Source organism: Aethalodelphis obliquidens, unplaced genomic scaffold, assembly GCF_003676395.1.
Source record: "Aethalodelphis obliquidens isolate GAN/ISIS:26980383/991018 unplaced genomic scaffold, ASM367639v1 scaffold35, whole genome shotgun sequence".
Lineage (NCBI taxonomy): Eukaryota > Metazoa > Chordata > Mammalia > Artiodactyla > Delphinidae > Aethalodelphis > Aethalodelphis obliquidens.
Window position 1 is genome coordinate 7,015,749 of NW_020837979.1, and position 19,464 is coordinate 7,035,212.

The following is a 19,464-nucleotide window of genomic DNA, read 5'->3' on the forward strand; positions in this document are numbered from 1 at the left end:
TTCAAAACTGACCATAAAACTATAGTAATCAAAAACAGTATGGTACTGACGTAAGAACAGATATACAAATGAATGAAACAGAACTCAAAAGTCGAAAAATAAACTCTCACATTTCTGATCACTTGATTTGTCGAAAATGACAAGGCAACACAATGGGGGAAGAGTAGTCTTTTAAACAAATGATGCTGGTTAAATTCATTAAAAAATGATGTTAGTCCCTTACATCACACCATACAAAAAAATTATCTTAACATAGAGTTAAAGATACAAGAACAAAAAGTATAAATTTTTAAGAAGAAAACACAGGGCAAAATATTCATGATCTTGGGTTAGGCAAAGATTTCTTCAATACAACACCAGAGGCATGCTCTAGTAAAAGAAAAATTTAATAAACTGGATGTTAACAAAATTAAAAATTTATGCACTTCAAAAGAAACTTAAAAAATGAAAGGAACTCTTACAACTTAATAATAAAAAGACAAATTCCAAAATTTAAAAATGGACAAAAATTTGAATAGATGTTTCAACAATGAAGATTATAGGAATGGCCAATAAACATACAAAGAAATGCTCAACATCATGGAAATGCAAATTAAAAACTGCAATAAGATATACTACTTCACATCCTTTAGAACGGTTATAATGGAAAAGCAGACAGTAACAAGTATTAGTGAGGATGTAGAGAAACTAGAACCCTCAACTGATAAAAATTTTCAGTTGCAGAGCCACTCTGAAAAATAGTTTAGTAGTTTCTGAAAAAGTTAAACACAAATTTACCATATGATTCAGCAATTTCACTCCTAGGAACATATGCAAAAGAAATAAAAACATGTTTCCATGCAAAGATTCATATGAGAATGTTTATAACAGTACTATTCATAATAGCCAAAAAAGTGGAAAGTCAAATATCCTTCAACTGGTGAATGGACACTAATAAAATGTGGTATATTTGTGCAACAAAACACTATTTGTCAGTAAAAAGGAACGAAGTACTAATAGAGCAACAACACAGATGAATAGGCTTAAGTGAAATAAGCCAGACACAAAAGACTACATATTATAGGATTGCATTTATAATGAAGTTTCCAGAGAAGACAGCTCTCTAGAGACAGAAAAACAGATTAGTAGTTGCATGGGGCTAGGAATGGGGAATGACTGCAAACTGGCACAAGGAATGTGTCTGGGGTGATGAAAATATTCTAAAGTTGAGTTGTGGTGATGGTTGCACAACTCTGTAAATTTACAAAATGTCACTGAATTGTACACTTAAAATGGGTCAATTTTATGGTACGTAAATCATATCTCAACCAAGCTGTTTAAAAACTGTTGAGTTAAAGAAGCCCATAGCATACTGTTATGTGGAAAAAAATATGCATCCACAAAATTTATTATCTAATTATTAATGAATTTTTTTTTTAACATGAGGCTGATAAACAGATTCATTAACAAGGGTAGTTCTTGTTATCTCACTGGGGAGTGAGATAATGGGGGAACTTTTACTTTCTGATTACACCCATTCTGTTTGTTTTTAAATCATCAAACACAGTACACAAACTGTCTCTCTTACACATAGGTATACAAGGGAGTTGGCCTGAGTAGGTGCTGTGGGGAAGAAGCAGAGACACGTGCAGGAGAAGGGAGGGGATCTAGTGGGTGGAGACCAGAGATACTGCTCAACATCCTAAAATGAAGAGGACAGTCCCCCGCAGCAGAGAATTATTCAGCCCAAAAATGTCAACGGTGCTGGGGTTGAGAAACCCCAGTTTACAATAATAGACTTTGTTAGTCCTTTAGAGATTCAGAAAATCTATTCCTATCTAGACTTTACAGAAGGAAAGGCAAATACTGATACATAGGTATTAAAACAAAAATTAAAAACTAGAATTACATATGAAAAGATTAAGAAAAGGAAAGCTAAGAACAGTTTTTAGCTTTAAAATAGTTTAGCATCCTCAAAGCAAACTAAAGTAGTTTTTAGTGTATTATTTATGCTAAGCTGACATAACTAAAGAAAACTTTCTCTTGAAGCCTAGTAGAAGTAGTAGTAGAAGTCTACCTCATTAAGTAGGCCAAACACTAAGCCGGCTAGGTATGTGAACTTGACTAAATATTGATAGAAGCCTCATTAACCCACCAGATTTAAACAACTAAAGGGATCAGATGCCTCAGAATGACTAACCTAAATACATAAGGCAAAAACTCAACTAGAGGGCATAAGCTCGGAATACCTCTGTATACCGATAAACTGTCAAAGAGCACATTAAAATTTGGAGGAAAAAAGAAAAAAATGATGAAGCAGTCACCATTCTGTCTTAGGTAAGAGTGAGGTCCTTGGGTTAGACCACTGTTAAAGACCTATTATGTCTCCACAAAAACCGGACAAAGATACCACTCCGAGACTATTTTTAAAAGTGCTCCTCAATAAAAGCCTTTAGTTGTATAGTTCTAATGTTCACAGAGGAGTGGGGAGGAAAGGAGGAAAGAGAAGAGGAAAAATAAATACCTCAATCCTCCGTTTTGCTTTGTCGTAAGCCCGTTCTTCTTTAGTTCGATCATCATCAGAGTCATACTCAGATTCCGAGCTCACTTCTTTACTTGGCTTTTTAACTAATGTTTTCCCCACATCCTTCTCATCTGACACCTTTTCATCATCTTCATCGCCTTCACTGCCTTCACTGTCTCCTTCTTCTTCCTCTTCTTCTTCACTCTCTTCGTCATCCTCCTCCTCCTCCTCTTCCTCCTCTTCCTCTTCAGGGTTTTCTTTTACTTCTATATGCACCGTGTTTCCTACTTTCAGGAAAAGAGATTTTGAAATAAATGAAAGTTAACAATGAGATTTCTATCAAGATAGAGACCTTAAAGGGAAAATAATACTGAACATGTACTAAATAAGAGAGTGAAATTTTTTTTTTTTTGGGGGGCGGGTATGCTGGCCTCTCACTGCTGTGGCCGCTCCCATTGTGAAGCACAGGCTCCGGACGCGCAGGCTCAGCGGCCATGGCTCACAGGCCCAGCCACTCCGTGGCACGTGGAATCTTCCTGGACCGGGGCACGAATCCGTGTCCCCTGCATCGGCAGGCGGACTCTCAACCACTGCGCCACCAGGGAAGCCCAGGGAGTAACATTTTAATACAGCATTAATTCCAAATTAATGTTTTCATACATCATAAATGCAAAGTGTTTGTCTACATTGCTACAATGAAGACTGCCACTTAACAGTAAAAACTTAATGCATTAACCATACTTCAGCTAATAAACAAGAAAAACATTACTAAGCTAGGATACAAGAGAGGACAGAAACCCAGGGAGGTGGACACGATGCCTAGTACTTTGTTCCCCCTGGGGTCATTTGCGGATCCTGGAGGAGGCAGCTGAAAAGCTATGCAGCTCTTAGTGGCCCCTCAAAGCTTAAGGGTCCAGGCATTGGGAGTTCAGGCCTACCAAGGATTTCCATGGGGCGAGGGAGATGGACACTGGGTAATACCCTTATTGTGGGGTGAAATCCTGAAAAACTGTACTGTAGCAGTAAGGATAAATGAGAAGTAAACAGGGCCTCCCCATTATTGGCATATCACCTCCAGATCCTCTAAATTCCACATGTGGAATAAAATGACTCTATATTGCTAGTTCACTCAGACTCCTGGTAGATGTACATATAAATTCTCTCTGGAGGAAGAAAACACCAACCTTGACATCAAATTATTTCTACAGTTGCAAACAATTGAGGAGAAAATTAATGAACCAGAACACAGATCAGAAGAAACAATCTACAATGAACCATGGAGACTCAATAGGTAAAAAATACAGAAAAGAGGAAAAGATACAGTGATAGAGTAAGAAGGTCTATCATAGGCTTAACTAATAACCCTGAGAAGAAACAGTGGCTCATAACACTGCAAAACTAATAAAAACATATAGGCAGAATAAATAAAAACAAAACAAACCTAGCCACATCATAATAAAACTGATGAAAACGCAAGACACATGAAAAATTTAGGCTGGTAACCTGACTTTTAAACAGAAACAATAAAAGCCAAGACAAGGGACTAATATCTTCAAAGTATTAATAAAATTACGACTAAGAATTCCTCATTCAGTTTGTCACCTTCAAGAATGAAGATGATAAAGATATTTTCAGAAAAGCAAAAATGGAATGTCTCAGTAACAGATGCATACTGAAGGAAATTCTAAAAGGTATTCTTCAGGCTGGAAGAAATGATCCCAAATAAAGGTCAGAGGTGCAGGAAAAAAATGAAGCACAACAAAAGCTAAGAATGTGGGTAAACTTAAATATATACTGACTGCTTTTTAAAAAAAGCTATTATGGGGTTTAAAACAGAGAATTAAAATTAATGAGAACAATGGTATATAAATTGAGAATTGGTTAAATGTTGTTTATGTATTCTGTGGTCATTACATTGCCTGGAAAGAAGATAACAGTAGACAGTGATAGTTCAAAGATCCATGTTTGGCCCAGTCGGAGGGCCAAGGAGCACTGGTCCGGGTTGGGCAGAGCGGGGGAAGGCAGGGTGCAGCCGTTGTGCGGCGTAGTCCCCCAACCTGCTGCCAGCTCTGTAGCCTGTCAGGCCCCAGCACTGTCTGCTGATCTCGGGCTGGAGCCATGGGGGTGCTTGGGGGAGGTTTAACACTAAGGGTATTCCCTATCGTGGCTTTTAAAGGTCTTCCATTTTCTCAGATTGCTTTCTTTTCATCCCTCCGTGCTGTTCCCGCACCCCTGGCAAGGACCTACCTTTCAAGGTCCCCCTCAAGTGTGCCCCTCTAGAAGCCTTTTACAGCCCCTTCCTCACCCCTCATCCAACACACTTAGGTGTCTCCTTTGGGCCCCACAGAAATGTCTGCACACCACTGTTAGGGCTTCGCTCCTTCAACAACGAAACGTGTTTATTGGCGCCTGTTATTTGCCAGGCAGAGTTTTTAAATTTCTGCATTAGTTTCTGTCTCTCATCAGATTTGAGGGCAGGAGCCATCTCGTTATGGAATCCGTAGAGGGAGAGGGGATGAGGCAGGCTTTGGAATCAGGCCCAGGCGGCTCCAGATGCAGCTCCACCACTTAAGGACAGCTGCCCGCCCTCTCACAACTTTCCTAACCCCCTCAGCCCCTCTCAGCTTTTGTGAGGATTTAAAAGGCATCTATCAGGAAGCGGGGGTGGGGGGGGGATTACACAGAGCAGCTGCCCACCCATCCACTTATTCTTGCACAGATCCTTGTTTGAGGTGTCTAATGTGCAAAGCACTGCCACAAGCATTGCAGGGAACAGAGAAATCAAGTCCTCATCTTCTAGTGGGGCTGATGTGAGAGGAGGAGATAAGGACTGGGAGGAGGAATACTGGGTGAGAGGATGGAGAGAAAGGGGAAAAAAAAAAGATCCACGTGAAAACTCTCTAGAGTAACCACTAAAAGTAAGCAGAAAAGTACAAAACTTCCAAGCTCATGAAAGGAGAAAAAATTCAAATAATCCAGAAGATGGTTAGAAAGGAGAGAAAAAGAAACAGAAGAAGAACTTAAGAAGAACTTAATAAGATGATAAATATATAATCAATATACTTTATTAACTCTATCAAATGTTAGATGTAATGGGCTAAGTACTCTAGGTAAAATATAAAAATTGACAAACTGGATTTAAAACCTCAACTATATGCTGTTTAAGGATATAGAAAGTGTAATAAAGACAGAAGAAGATCATGTAAATTAAAGCTGGCATAGCTATTAATATCAGATAAGGTAGACTTTAAGGCAAAAGACATCACTAGAAATAAAACGATAAAACAGTTATTTCATCAGAAAGATATAAGATTACATTCATCTAATAATATAGCACCAAAATATGTAAAGCAAAAATTAATATAACTCATGGAGAAACAGACAATCTACAAGCACGATGGGAGATTTGAACACACAACTCTCAGTGAGAGAGAAAAAGCACACCAGAAAAAAAAACTCAGAACAGAACGTAAGAGGTGAAAATGATCAGCAAACTTAACTAAATATAGGTAACAAGTCACCCAACTAATGCAGAATATAAACTCTTTCCAACCACATATGAAACATTCATAATAATTTACAGCCCAACAAATGGTTGGTTAAGTCGACGTATTTCAAAGGACAGAACCATGTATTTTTCTGATCACAAGGAAGTAACAAAGATACGTAAAGTCCTCATTTTCATAAATTAAGAAATATACTTCTGGGCTTCCCTGGTGGCACAGTGGTTGAGAGTCCGCCTGCCGATGCAGGGGACACGGGTTCGTGCCCCGGTCCGGGAAGATCCCACATGCCACGGAGCGGCTAGGCCCATGAGCCATGGCCACTGAGCCTGTGCGTCCGGAGCCTGTGCTCCGCAACGCGAGAGGCCACAACAGTGAGAGGCCCGCGTACGGCAAAAAAAAAAAAAAATATATATATATATATATATATATATATATACTTCTAAATAAATCACAGGTAAAAATTAATATATCAAAATAGAAAATTTAAAATATCAACGTATCAGACCTTACAGAATTTGGCTAAAGCCAGGCTTAAAGAAAAATCTGTAGTTTTAAAAAACGACTGAAAAAACAGAGCCAAATATTCATTTCAAAGTTAGCAAAAAGCCAGCAAATTAAACCCTAAAAAAGACAGGAAGAAATGACAAAAACACTTTTTATTCATAGTGATTAGGAACTAAACAATTCGTTTGTATTATCTTTGTATTATATTTTAAGTTCAAGAGGTTTTTTTGGTAGGCTAGCTTTAATAACTTATCCCCATTTGTAACATTATCACTCTGAGAAAAAATGTATTCTAAAGCCTAGGCAACTATCTTACAAATGACTTTCTGAAAAACCATTTATTAATAAAATCAGGATCCATATGAGGACTTAGGAACCATGGCAATGGAGAGAGCAAGACTGGTCTCTATCCCCAGGAATGTTCATACAGCTTTCATCATCGGGAGACTATTTCTTTAATACACACACCTCCAATAACCACTGGACTTATCAATGAGTGCTTACGAGCTACTCACCTGTTTCTCTCTCCTCATCACTAGCCATAGCTTCCCAATCATCCAATCCAGCATCCTCAGTTTCTTCTTCCTCTTCTGTAAATAAAATTTTCATTAAAGACACAGAATATATCTAGACAGATAAGATTGCTTTTAGAAAAAAAAAATTACGTAGAAAACTATCCTGACATAAAGAAATAAATGTTTTAGTTATGCAAAAAGTATGTACACAATTTCATTACCTTTGGAACTAGTTTTCAATATACCTACCATGTTAAATCCTCTACTATTACTAAATGCTTCACAATTTCCTCGTGTTTTGAATACACTATATTAAACTTAACGCAGATTTCACATTTGAGGTAATTAAAATATTAGCAACTCATTGAAATGTTCCTTTAGATCTTGAAAAGGGTAAATGATGGCATTCAGTTCTTGAGGATAAAAGAAATTTCACATATATCTTCTTTTTGATCTTCAACCTATACTTTATACAGAAGAATGTACTGTTTATTTTGCTTTAACCTCTACAAATACATATAAATACAACTTAAATTACATAGTTGGAGGTACAAATCTACACTTCTATTCCAGTTGAAAATAAGAACAGTACGTTGTGCTTACAACCCAAAAAATAGCCAGAAAGGTATAATTTTGAATTTATAGACTTTAAACTCTCATTAACAAAAATGATTCTTTTTACTGAAATCTAATCAAGCAAAATTATTCTCAAATGAAAGGAAGATGAGATTGGGACACTGTAGTATTTGTTTCCCTGTCATAATTACTATTTGTCAACAAGTTTGGACACGCCTTCTTGAGGAGGAAATGAGTCAGAAACACATACCCCTAACTCCTCCTAAATGAGCAATTCTTTCTAGTGCTACAAATATCACCTAAAATAGGGAACTGCTGTTAAGTCTATCAATGTGAATTTCTCTAATCTCATCCTGTTAAGCTGAGGTGTGCCCAGGAAAATGATCCTTTTTATATTGAGAATAGGAGGGGAAGAAAAATAGGATCAGTAATACCTTTCACCAGTGTGGGTCAGTCTTAACATTCTCTAAAGCTGCTCCCATTCCTGTCTTTAAACACTGGAGATTCTCCTGATTTTACAAAACGTACATTTAGCCGGCCTCTGGCTCTCCTAGCAACAGCTATCTCATGAATTAGAACAATGTTTATCTTAAAGAAAAAAAAAATCCAGAGATTTTCTCCAATCTCAAAACACACACACAAAATGAGTAAGTTGAATCCTCTTACTAATTTAGTAAACAGAAGCTGACCTCTATAAAGATTTTAAAATGCCAATTTTTATGACTCTTAATAAAAGTTCTAATTAAAAATGCTTCCAATTTGCTTCTGAAGGATTAAATAAAGAACTTTAGTTCTTCTTGGTACCGCTTAAGAATTCTGACCCATAAATAAAAACATCAGAAAAAATCCAAATACCTCTCTCCATCCTCTCTAAAAAACATTTTACCAACACTATTGTAAAGAACAATAGTGATTCAAGTCTCACCTCTACACTTTTTACAGTGGAAATGAAATGATTCAGAGAAAAGAAAGAACTATGAAGAAGGCCATCCTGCCAGACATTTGGTTTCCCCAAACTAACGATAACCAAGACAACTTATGACACATCAGTGATATTTAACAGGAATTAATTAGTCAACACTACTGACCTGGTTCAACAGGAGGTGGTGTCTCTTCTTTTTCAGGTACTCCTTGTTCCACAACTTCTACAGCAGCACTTAATTCCATTGGTTCACATACTGAAAAAAGGAACAGAAACCAAGTTAACAATACTTTTCAGTGCATAATTTCTGTTAGGATACTCTATTAAGTACTGAATAAAAACCAGTAGTACAACCTAAATTCTTTAGCAAGTTTAGAAAACATTTAAATATCAGCTATGCGTTGTTGTTTTTTTAAAGAGGAAACTAGTTTTTCTTTCTGCTCAAGAATAGAATGTAAAATTACAGAAGGTTGAGAAGGGAACAGAAAACATAAGAATGATAGTTGTGCTTTTCAGAGTTAAGAACAGTTATTCATAGCATAGGATCCACATTCTTCAAACAAAAGTACTTTTCCATTAACCTGTCATTTGAATACGTTGAGAATGATAATAACAAGAAACAAGGTACAGGAAGTAAGTTTCAGTATGCAATTCTGATTTGCTGATTTCTTTTTAAGACTTCTGAGAAAAAATGTATTCTAAAGCCTAGGCAACTATCTTACAAATGACTTTCTGAAAAACCATTTATTAATAAAATCAGGATCCATATGAGGACTTAGGAACCATGGCAATGGAGAGAGCAAGACTGGTCTCTATCCCCAGGAATGTTCATACAGCTTTCATCATCGGGAGACTATTTCTTTAATATACACACCTCCAATAACCACTGGACTTATCAATGTGTGCTTACGAAAAGGCAAACAAAACTGTTTCTAAATCACAGGCTATTTTGTATGCAAACCTTTATTTTCCAGCTGCTGTGGTGTTTTTTTCTTCTTTTTATCTTCATAAATTGGCCTTTTCTTTGGCAAAGAGTCTTTTGATGGCACTTCAACACCTGAGGGATAAAAATGGAAAATTTCAGGGTTTATACTACTTGCTTGTCACCTAAGAAATACTACTTAAGAAGATAACATTTTATTCACCTCAGAGATGCATACCCTAAAATATAAAGGAACATTCATGGAAAACCCTCTTTTGTAATGTAAGGTATTTTAAAATTTATATACGTTTAAATTCCATTTTTTTGGTGTCCAGTTCTATGACTTTTGACAAATGCATGTAGTTATGCAACCACCATCATAATGAAGATGCAGAACAGTTCCATCACCCTGTGCTGCTCTGGGAAGTTAAACCCTATTCACATCCTTATGCCCCTGGCAGCTACTGATCTGTTCTCCAACCCAAAACATGTGCTCTTTCCAGAAAGTCACAGAAATGACACTTTACAGTCTGGCTATCATCATAATGGATTTGAGTCATCCTCATTACTATATGTACCAGTACTTCATTTCTTTTTATTGCCGAACAGCATTCCATTGTATGGATGTACCACAGTTCCCTTATTCGACAGACAGCTGAAGGACATTTGAGTTCTAGTTTTTGACAATTATGAATAAAGCTGTTAGGAACATTTGCATGCAGATTTTTCTGTGAACATTTCTCTGGGGTAAATACTGTGGAGTGGGAATGATGGGACATTAAGATAAATATGTACAGTTGACTCTTGAACAACATGGGCGTCAGGGCTGCCAACTCTCCGTGCAGCTGAAAATCTGCATATACCTTATAGTCAGCCCTCCGTATCCATGTTTCCTCCATATTCATGGTTCCGCATCCTCAGATTCAACCAATCACAAATTGTGTAGTTACTGTAGTATTATTGGAAAAAAATCCACCTATTAAGTAAACCCACACAGTTCAAACCCGTGTTGTTCAAGGGTCAACTGTATTTAAATTTGTAAGAAACTGCCAACTGTTTTCTAAAGTGGCTTTACAATTCTGCATTCCCACCAGTAATATATGAGAGTTCCAACTGCTCTTACCAGCATTTGGTAAAGACAGATGTTGGGTTCTTTTAAATTTACATATTCTAATAAATGTGTAGTGGTATCTCACAGTGGTCTTAATTTGAATTTCCTAATGATGTCGAGCAGTCTTGCCATGTGCTTATACTGAATAGTTTCTTGGTGAAGTGTCTCTTCAAACTTTTGCCCATTTTTAAATAGGATTGTTTTTCTCATTGTTGAGTTTCGAGTTATCTTTATATATATTTTTATGCACACACACACACACAGTTATCACGTATGACTTTCAGGTATTTTCTTTGAATTCTCTCAATGGTGTCTTTTGCACAGCAAAAGTTTTTAACTGGACTTCAATTTTATAATTTTTTCCTTTTATGGACTATGCTTTTGAAGTTGTAACTAAGCACTCCCTGCCTAACACAAACTCACAAAGATTTTCCCCTATGTTTTCCTCTAAAAATTTTTTTTTTTTTTTGTGGTACGCGGGCCTCTCACTGTTGTGGCCTCTCCCGTTGTGGAGCACAGGCTCCGGATGCACAGGCTCAGCGGCCACGGCTCACGGGTCCAGCTGCTCCGTGGCACGTGGGATCTTCCCGGACCGGGGCACGAACCCGTGTCCCCTGCATCGGCAGGCAGACTCTCAACCACTGCGCCACCAGGGAAGCCCTAAAAGTTTTTAAGTTGTATATTTTATATGTAGATCTACAATCCATTTTGAGTTAAATTTTATATAACGATTGAGATTTAGGACTAAGTTTTTTTATTTTGAGGTTTTTTTTTTTTTACACAATGTCTAACTGTTCCACTATCACTTGTTGCAAACATCATATTTTATCTACTGAATTGTCTTTTCTATGACAGAAAAGAAAAACCCTGACCATACGTAGACTCTATCTGTTCTATTGATCTATTTGTCTATCCTTTTGCCAGTATCACACTGTACTGATTACTGTTTTTACAGTTAGTCTTGAAATCAGATAGTGAGTCCTCCAAGGTTTGTTCTTTTTCAAAAATACTTTGGCCATTCTAACTCCTTTATCTTTTCATACACATTTTAGAAATAGCTTATAGATATCCACAAAATATTCTGCTGCAATTTTGACTGAGATTGCACTGAATCTACAAATCAGTTTAGGAGAACTGATATCTTAACAACATCAAATCTTCCAATCCATGAATGCAACATCTCTCCATTTACACAGGTCTTCGATTATTTTCGTCAGTGTTTTATAGTTTTCAGCATATAGATTCCACAAATACTAAGTGTTTCAATTACTTTTATGGGGGGGGTACTGTAAATGGTACCATTTTTAATTTTTACTGTTAATTGCAAGCATATAGAAATACAGTTGATATTTGCATACTGGTCTTATCTATAATCTTGTTAACCTCACTTATTAGCTGTAGGATTTTGTGGGGGGTAGATTCCATGGGATTTTCTATGTAGACAACTGTCATCTGTGAATAGACAGGTTTACTTCTTCCTTCCAGTCTACATGCCTTTATTTCTCTTTCTGCCTAATTGCCTGAGTTAGGACATTCCAGTGCAATGTGCAATGATTGTGATGAGAGTGGATATCCTTGCCTAAATCACAATATTAGTGTTTATTAGTATTCAGTCATTCACCAGTAACTGAAAATTGTTGTATGTTTTTTGTAAATGTCTTATATCAGGGAAGGAAGTTCCCTTCTATTCTCAGTTTGTGAATTTTTATTATACGTGAATGGTGAATTTTGTCAAATGATTATTCTCCATCTATTGAGATGACCATGTAGATTTTCTTCTTTAGTCTATTAATATGGTGAACTATTTATTTATTTTTAAATACTGAACCAACCCTGCATTCCCAGGATAAAACCCACTTGGTCATGATAGATTAACCCTAAATATAAATATACGCACATAAACATAAATATTTATATAGTTGACCCTTGAATAACAGGTCTGAACTACACAGATATTTATACTCAGATTTTTCTCACTAAATATGTATTATATTATAGTACTAGAAGATCCACTGCTGGTTCAATATGTGGACGTGGAACCGTGGATACAGAGGGCCGACTAGAAAATTATACACAGGTTTGTGCCTGTATGGAGAGTTGCCCCTAACCCCTAGATTGTACAAGGGTCAACTGTACTGCTGGAATCAAACTGCTAATATTTTGTGGAAAAATTCTGCATCTTTGTTCATGAGGGATATTGGTCTGCAGTTTTCCTTTCTCGTAATGTCTTTGTCTCACTATGATATAAGGGCATGCTGTCCTCATAAAATGAGTTGGGTAGTTCTGGAAGATAATGTTCATAACTAGCAATATTTCTTCCCTAAATATTTGTTAGAATTCCCAAGTGAAATCATAGAGGCCTGGAGTTTTCTTTGTTGGAAATTTTTTTTTAACTTAGATAAAATGTAAGTAGATATAGGAGTATATTTTTTAAACAGGTATAGGACTACCCAGGTTATGTATTTCTTTGCATGTTGGTTGTTTGTGTCTTTTAGGGGAATGTGTACTTGCTATATGCTTAGTAGTTACAGGCTAAAGGCTATGGAACAGACTAAAAAGGTAACCTGCTACACAATTCAGCGTAATTATCCGAAAATATCTGCAGATACACTAAGAACACATTTTGAGCTCAATTAATAAGTTTTATATTATTCTAGGTAATGAATGTGGTAAATAATATTTACCTAACAAGGCAGCTTTTAAAGATATGGTGAGACGTAGCATGTAGTATCTTTTCAATGAATGCACTTGTGGAGGGCCGTTAATGTCAGGTTAAGAAGTTTGGACACTTTTATTAACAGACAATAGGGAACCCATAAGAGGGCAAAAACTGAGCAACACTATGAAGAATAAGAAAAGAGACTAGGGCCAGAGATGCTACCTGAGAGACCATCTCTTCCAAGCCTGTCCTAAAGATTGATGCCAAGTTCACAATTTTAAATAATTTTCATCTAAACTTGTAAATACAAGTCAAGCTACTCCATAAAACAGCATTTCTGAGATTGGCAAATTACTCCCTACGTGGTCCTATCCCAATTTCTCCATGAGTGCTTCTAGCCTGTCAGATAGCCACAAGTCAAATCTGTTATTTGGGTGCTAGTTGTACTCGAATTTGTTCTTTACTTTTGTTTTTTAAAAAGCTATATCCCCAACTGAGAATAAGACTTTCTGAAATCTAAGTACTGTGTTTCTCTACATGTACTGCTCCCAGCTGACCATATAATGCATAACAAAGAGCTGGTCACACAGATCAATTAAATCTCAGTTCTAGGTCCTTGGACAAGCTGTTAAAAGTTTTCTGAGTCTCCATTTTTCATCTATATGATGGGAATGAAGATATTTATGAGGAAATAATGTCAAAGGTAACATCAGGTATATACTAAATACATAATCCATGGTAGCTCTTACTTTAATTATAGCATAAGCACCAAAATTACTATAATATAAAAATCTGTGGAACGTAAGGACAGGACATTAAGAGAGGTCCCAAAATATTCTTCTCAAAGGAGCAAAGACACTATTTTAAATCATCTTACCTGTCAAAAACATAAATGATTAAATGCTCAGATTATGGTCTCTAAACTAAAAGGAACCAAGGTTCCCTGGGTAAACAGTTGATTTCAAGGTCTAGAGGAGAAAATGTGCAAGATGAGCCTGGGATATCTCGTGGTGTTAGAAAGCAAGGAAGAGGTCCAAGAATACAGTAGTCAAGTGAAAAAGTCACAGGGACCAACCTGAATGACTTCCTGCTAGCCAAAGATGGTATAATTTGAGTATCAAAAACATAAATGGGGCTTCCCTGGTGGCGCAGTGGTTGGGAGTCCGCCTGCTGATGCAGGGTACGTGGGTTCATGCCCCGGTCTGGGAGGATCCCGCGTGCCGCGGAGCGGCTGGGCCCGTGAGCTATGGCCACTGGGCCTGCGCGTCCGGAGCCTGTGCTCTGCGGCGGGAGAGACCGCGGCAGTGAGAGGCCCGTGTACCGCAAAAAAAACCAAACCAAAACAAAACAAAACCATAAATGACTTTAGGAGATGAAAACATATCAATTATATAAAACTCCATTAAGATAAAATGATATACATCCAAAGCAAAATTAAATTCTAAATTTAATACTAAACCTCCACTGGTCACCTTTGGAGGTTAAGGGGACATCAACTTATTATTTTACAAATTAGTAAAGAAAGGGAAAGAATTAAGCATATACCCTGGTTTTCCTGCATGAACTGTATTTCAGGGAAAGCTTTTCTTTAGAGAAAGATTCTAGCTAATAAATGCAGAAAGAATGTCATTCAGACTATCACAATTCTTTAATTCCTAACAAAGTACTGGATATAGGCAATGATCACCAATTGGAATTAAAATTATTAGATGAAAAGTCAATGAAGAACTTTTCTAATGGACAAGGCTGCCAATAGCTAAACTCACTGATCAATCTTGACATCACCAGAAGGCAAGCAGATCACGTGCCTCCTCACATGAGGCACTTTAGGTGGTAAAGCACCATTAAGAAGTAGCCAAACTGCTAGATCTAAAAAATTACAAGGTATAGAGAAATAAGTTAGCCAACACCAGGAGAATGCAAATAGACAAATCCAGGATAGGAGAAATTCTAGGAAAACATCCAGTATCTTCAACAAATAAATCCATGCCAAAAATAGGGGTGGTACTGGTATCAATGAGAGACAGATATTATCAACCAAATACAACACATGAATTTAATCTGGATCCTGATTTGAACAAATCAATTATAAAAGACATTTTGGAGATAAGTGGAAAAAACTAGACATGGACAACATCAAGGTATCAAGGAACTTTGTTTAATATAATAATACATACTACACTCATATTAAAAAGTAAAATGTCCTTATCTGTTAGGTATACACACTAAAGTAAAATGTGAGTAAACCCATAATGGCATCTGGAATTCACTTTCAAATACTGCAGGGGAAAAAAGTGGGTGGAGGGGGGACAAAACAAGAATGGTAAATGGTGATAATTGTTGAAACTGAGTGATGTCTACACGGGGACTCATTTTACTATTTTGTATTTTCATTTACAGACATACTATCATTTACACACAAATTTTTACCACAGTATAGATGTCATCTCCCTAAATAATGAAATTATCTCACCTATTCCTTATATTATTATTGGACTTTTTCACAGCATTTTCATAGAATTCTCCTTCTGATTCAATTCTCCTTTTGACCATTATAGAGATATAACTGCATGAGAGAAGTTTCTAGAGCATTCAGTTAATTAAGAACACCACCTACCCTGAGCTTGTAGAAGTTTAAGGGTAGCTTCGGCTCTGGCTCTGGCTTCTCTCTGGGATTTAGTTAAAAGTTTCCCTTCTTTTTTCAAGCGTTCTTTTCTTTCCTTTTCTTTTTGCTTTTTCCTTTCTCTTTTTTCTTGTTCCAATCTTTCCTATAAAAGAATATGCATCAGACAAAAATTGTATTAGCTTAATGAATTACAAAATTTAAACATAAACAACCCAAATTTCTAACAAAGCTCTTGAGATACATGCAAAGTATTATGTTAGGAGCTTCCAAATGAAAGTACTTTAAATGTTGTACATAACGAGTATTAATTAGTATCACATGAGAGTCGACTATGTGTTGGCAATGATGCACAAGCAACTCCTGCTCTGTACCTGAGGAAATAAGGTAGGATTTTCTCTACCCCTTCATCTTATTATTTATATCTGAACAATAATGTAACTGAAATACCATACAACTAAGAAATTTTTAGAATTAGAAAGCTAGAGATATTTTACGAGAAGTGGATTTAAGTAAAACACCAAGTCAAAGTCAGCAGCTTCACAATGACATACCTCTTCTTTACGCTTGGCTTCCAATTCTTCAAGGCGTTTTATCCGTTCTTCCTCTTCTCTCTTCTGTCTTTCCTCTTCTTCTTTAAGCTTAGCCAGAGCTTCCTGCATAGCCTTAACTGTGGCTTTGCTAGGTCCTTTTTTCTTCTCTTTTTCTTTTTCTTCCTTTTCTCCTTTCTTTTTCTTCTTATCTTTTTTCTTTTTGTCTCCTTCATTGTCATCTACCAAAAAAGAAAAGAGGCAAAGAATATTTTTAAAAGTTGTTTCCTACGGCAATGGTAAGCAAACCCCAGAGTGCAGGAACCATAATGGGCCAGGGCTGATGCCAGCAGCAGGCTAAGGGCTTTGGATATCTAGGCCCCCTGAGCACTTGAGTAACCAGAAGAGCTCCAAACAACCCAGCTGGCCTCCTTAGAAGCCTACAATGCTGGTGCTACTCTGAGTTGTCCTGAGGGATTCAAGAAGATGTGAGGATCCTGTCATCAGGGAGAAGATATACAGTACCTAACGTATCTTCTAAATCCATGGTGTCTGAATTCATAAATTCTGTAGCTAGTTTTGCTTCTGTAAGATGGGGATGATAAGAATGATGCCTACCTTAAGGGGACAGACATTAGAAGAATAAAATACAAAAATATAAATATATTCCAAGAACTCTATAGCATTATGCTAAAGAATTAAAGATTATGAAGCTACTTTCTTGATGGTTCTCCTCAAACATGTCCAGACAGTAAAAATTTGAGTGGTTAAAAAGCTATGTCAATTTTCCCATTAAAAGTTTTCTAGTCTAAAGAAAAATTATATAAGTCATTTGATCTTTGTTTCCATTCTGAATAAGGGGGAAATTTAACTAGAAAGCTTCTTTTTTGCTAATTGGTTCTGGTACAAAAAAGTGCCTCAGTATTGCTTAAAAGATGTTAACTAATTTCGGCATGTTACTTTTCCATTTCATAGACCAAATTAGGTTTTTAAAAACAGGAAAGAATTCAGATATTATCTCACACTGAGGCATCAAAAGGAAGAGTAAATTTTTCATTAGGCAACTTCCAGCCTTCATGAGCAGCAAAAAACTGTTTTCCACGGTGAAATTCCGTAAAAATCCTAGTGTGTGCACAAATCATTTGAAAGATATTTTATACTACATACATAAATGTTTAACAGTGAAAATCAATTAAAGGAGTACTTAGACCTAATTTTAAGTTTCTTACAATTTAGTACCTTTATAAGCAAGGACAAACAACAAAATGACTTTGGGGCATAATAATCAAAACTTAGGCTGATTATGAATCCAAGCCTTTTGCCCTTTCCTCGATATTATTACCAACCTTCTGCAGCCGTGGGAGCCTCTCCTTTCTCTTCAGAGGCAGGAGGTGCTCCAGAATCAAGAGTCACTTTGGATTTTACAGCTTCCTCTTCAGATTTCCTTTGAGATTCTTTTGGTTTACTCTGATCCTTTTTACCAGATTCTAGCTCTTCTTTTTCTTTCAGCTTCCGCAGTTTTGCCTTTTCTTCATCCCGCTTTTTTCTCTCACGCTCTTTCTTTTCTGCCTTCTTTTGAGCCATTGTCTTAATTTTGAAGGAGGAGTCGTCATCTTCATTCCCACTCTCTACATTAGGACCTGGCTTATTTTTCTGATTCTTTTTCTGTCCTTTCCTGGACTGCAAAACTTCATCTGATTCATCACCACTTTCACCAGAAGAATGTACTCTCGTACAATCTTTAATTCTTTTACTGTTATCCTCATCCTCTTCTGACCCATCCTGCTTCTTATTCGATTTTTGAGCTTTCCCTTTAGCTTTTTTGGAGAGTTTACTAAAATCATCATCATCATCACTCCCAGAGTACATTTCCATTTTGGGTTTTGCAGTCTTTTTTGATTTTGAATCTTTATCTTCCAATTCTTCACTATCATTATCTTCAAAACTTTGTTTTTTGCCTTTCTGTCCTTTCTTTTTTTTATCTTGTTTTGAGGTGAATTCATCTTCATTATTTTCTGTTGGCTAAAAAATTTCCATTGTTAGAAATATTAACAGAGTTATACTTTATTTTTTTAATTAATTGAAACTCCTCAAAGTCATGTACTTCGTTAAGTACACATGGAAAAATTATCGAAATAATCTTAAAATAAAGTTGTTTTTACAAGAATATAAAACTCAAGCAAGTACCAGAAGCTAGCCTAGGCCTCAGGTACATCTCATAATCACTGTAAATTTCAGAATCCAGGCACTCTGAAGCAAACACTAATCACCAGTCCACATTTATTACCTTCTTCAAATGGCATAAAAAGCCTAAGGGGAAAATTGAAAGAAAAAATATCCATCCCTCTCTCATTACTCTGAGGCTTATCCAATTTCAAAGGATGGAAAGAAGTATCAATAATATAGAAAACCGCGGGTAGAGTTGGGAAATGTTATATTTCCAAATGTACCAATTTTATAAATAGACAACATATCACAAAATACCTTTAGATTCCCAAATAAAGCATCTTTATATTTGTGAAAGGTTTTAAAATGCATTACTGATTCCCTAAAAACTGTTTTCCCCCTTTGGCATCAAATTTTATGGAAACTTTTAACTAACACATATATGTTGCTCAAAGGTTTCCAAAAGCAGTCCCTAAAACTGGAGCTACGAAGAAGCATAAACAGGTAACAACAATCTGTATTTCACCTTTGCTGTAGCAGTTTCTCTGTCAGCTTTGATGCCTTGAGCTTCCCAAGACAATTCTTCCAGTTCTTTCAGGATATCATCTTCACTAGAAATGGATTAAAATATATTTTGAGGTACTGAATTAGTTTAATAAGTAAATCTAGTACGAAAGCTAATAAAAATCAAATATATTTAAAATATACTTACTCAAAATCTTGCTTTTTTTTCTCCTTTTTCTTTTTCCCCTTTGCCTTTTGAGGTTCCTGTTCCTTAGCAGCACCAGCTCCTTCTATTTCTGCAGCCAAGGCATCGAGATCAATGTCATCCTTGGCACTTAAATGAAAACACAGAAGACCTAAATGTTACTCCAGAGCAAAATAATCTGTCACATTCACTTACAGAGAATTTTTTTTTTCACTTTA

General features: G+C 36.4%; 1 protein-coding gene across 8 annotated transcripts in view; it reads right to left on the reverse strand.

The window, feature by feature from the left end:
* The window catches only part of EIF5B (eukaryotic translation initiation factor 5B), a 69,371-nt gene that overhangs the window by 25,901 nt on the left and 24,006 nt on the right, over positions 1–19,464 (reverse strand). For 7 of the 8 annotated variants that reach the window (XM_027128824.1, XM_027128828.1, XM_027128822.1 and 4 more), the window contains 9 exons: positions 19,250–19,375; positions 19,064–19,148; positions 17,718–18,393; positions 16,396–16,613; positions 15,836–15,986; positions 9,488–9,583; positions 8,693–8,782; positions 7,029–7,103; positions 2,504–2,790 (listed from right to left, as the gene is read on the reverse strand). In XM_027128824.1, the coding sequence (XP_026984625.1) occupies positions 2,504–2,790; positions 7,029–7,103; positions 8,693–8,782; positions 9,488–9,583; positions 15,836–15,986; positions 16,396–16,613; positions 17,718–18,393; positions 19,064–19,148; positions 19,250–19,375 (1,804 nt within the window). The remainder of the gene's footprint in view (positions 1–2,503; positions 2,791–7,028; positions 7,104–8,692; positions 8,783–9,487; positions 9,584–15,835; positions 15,987–16,395; positions 16,614–17,717; positions 18,394–19,063; positions 19,149–19,249; positions 19,376–19,464) is intronic. The other variant, XM_027128821.1, reaches the window with a different exon arrangement.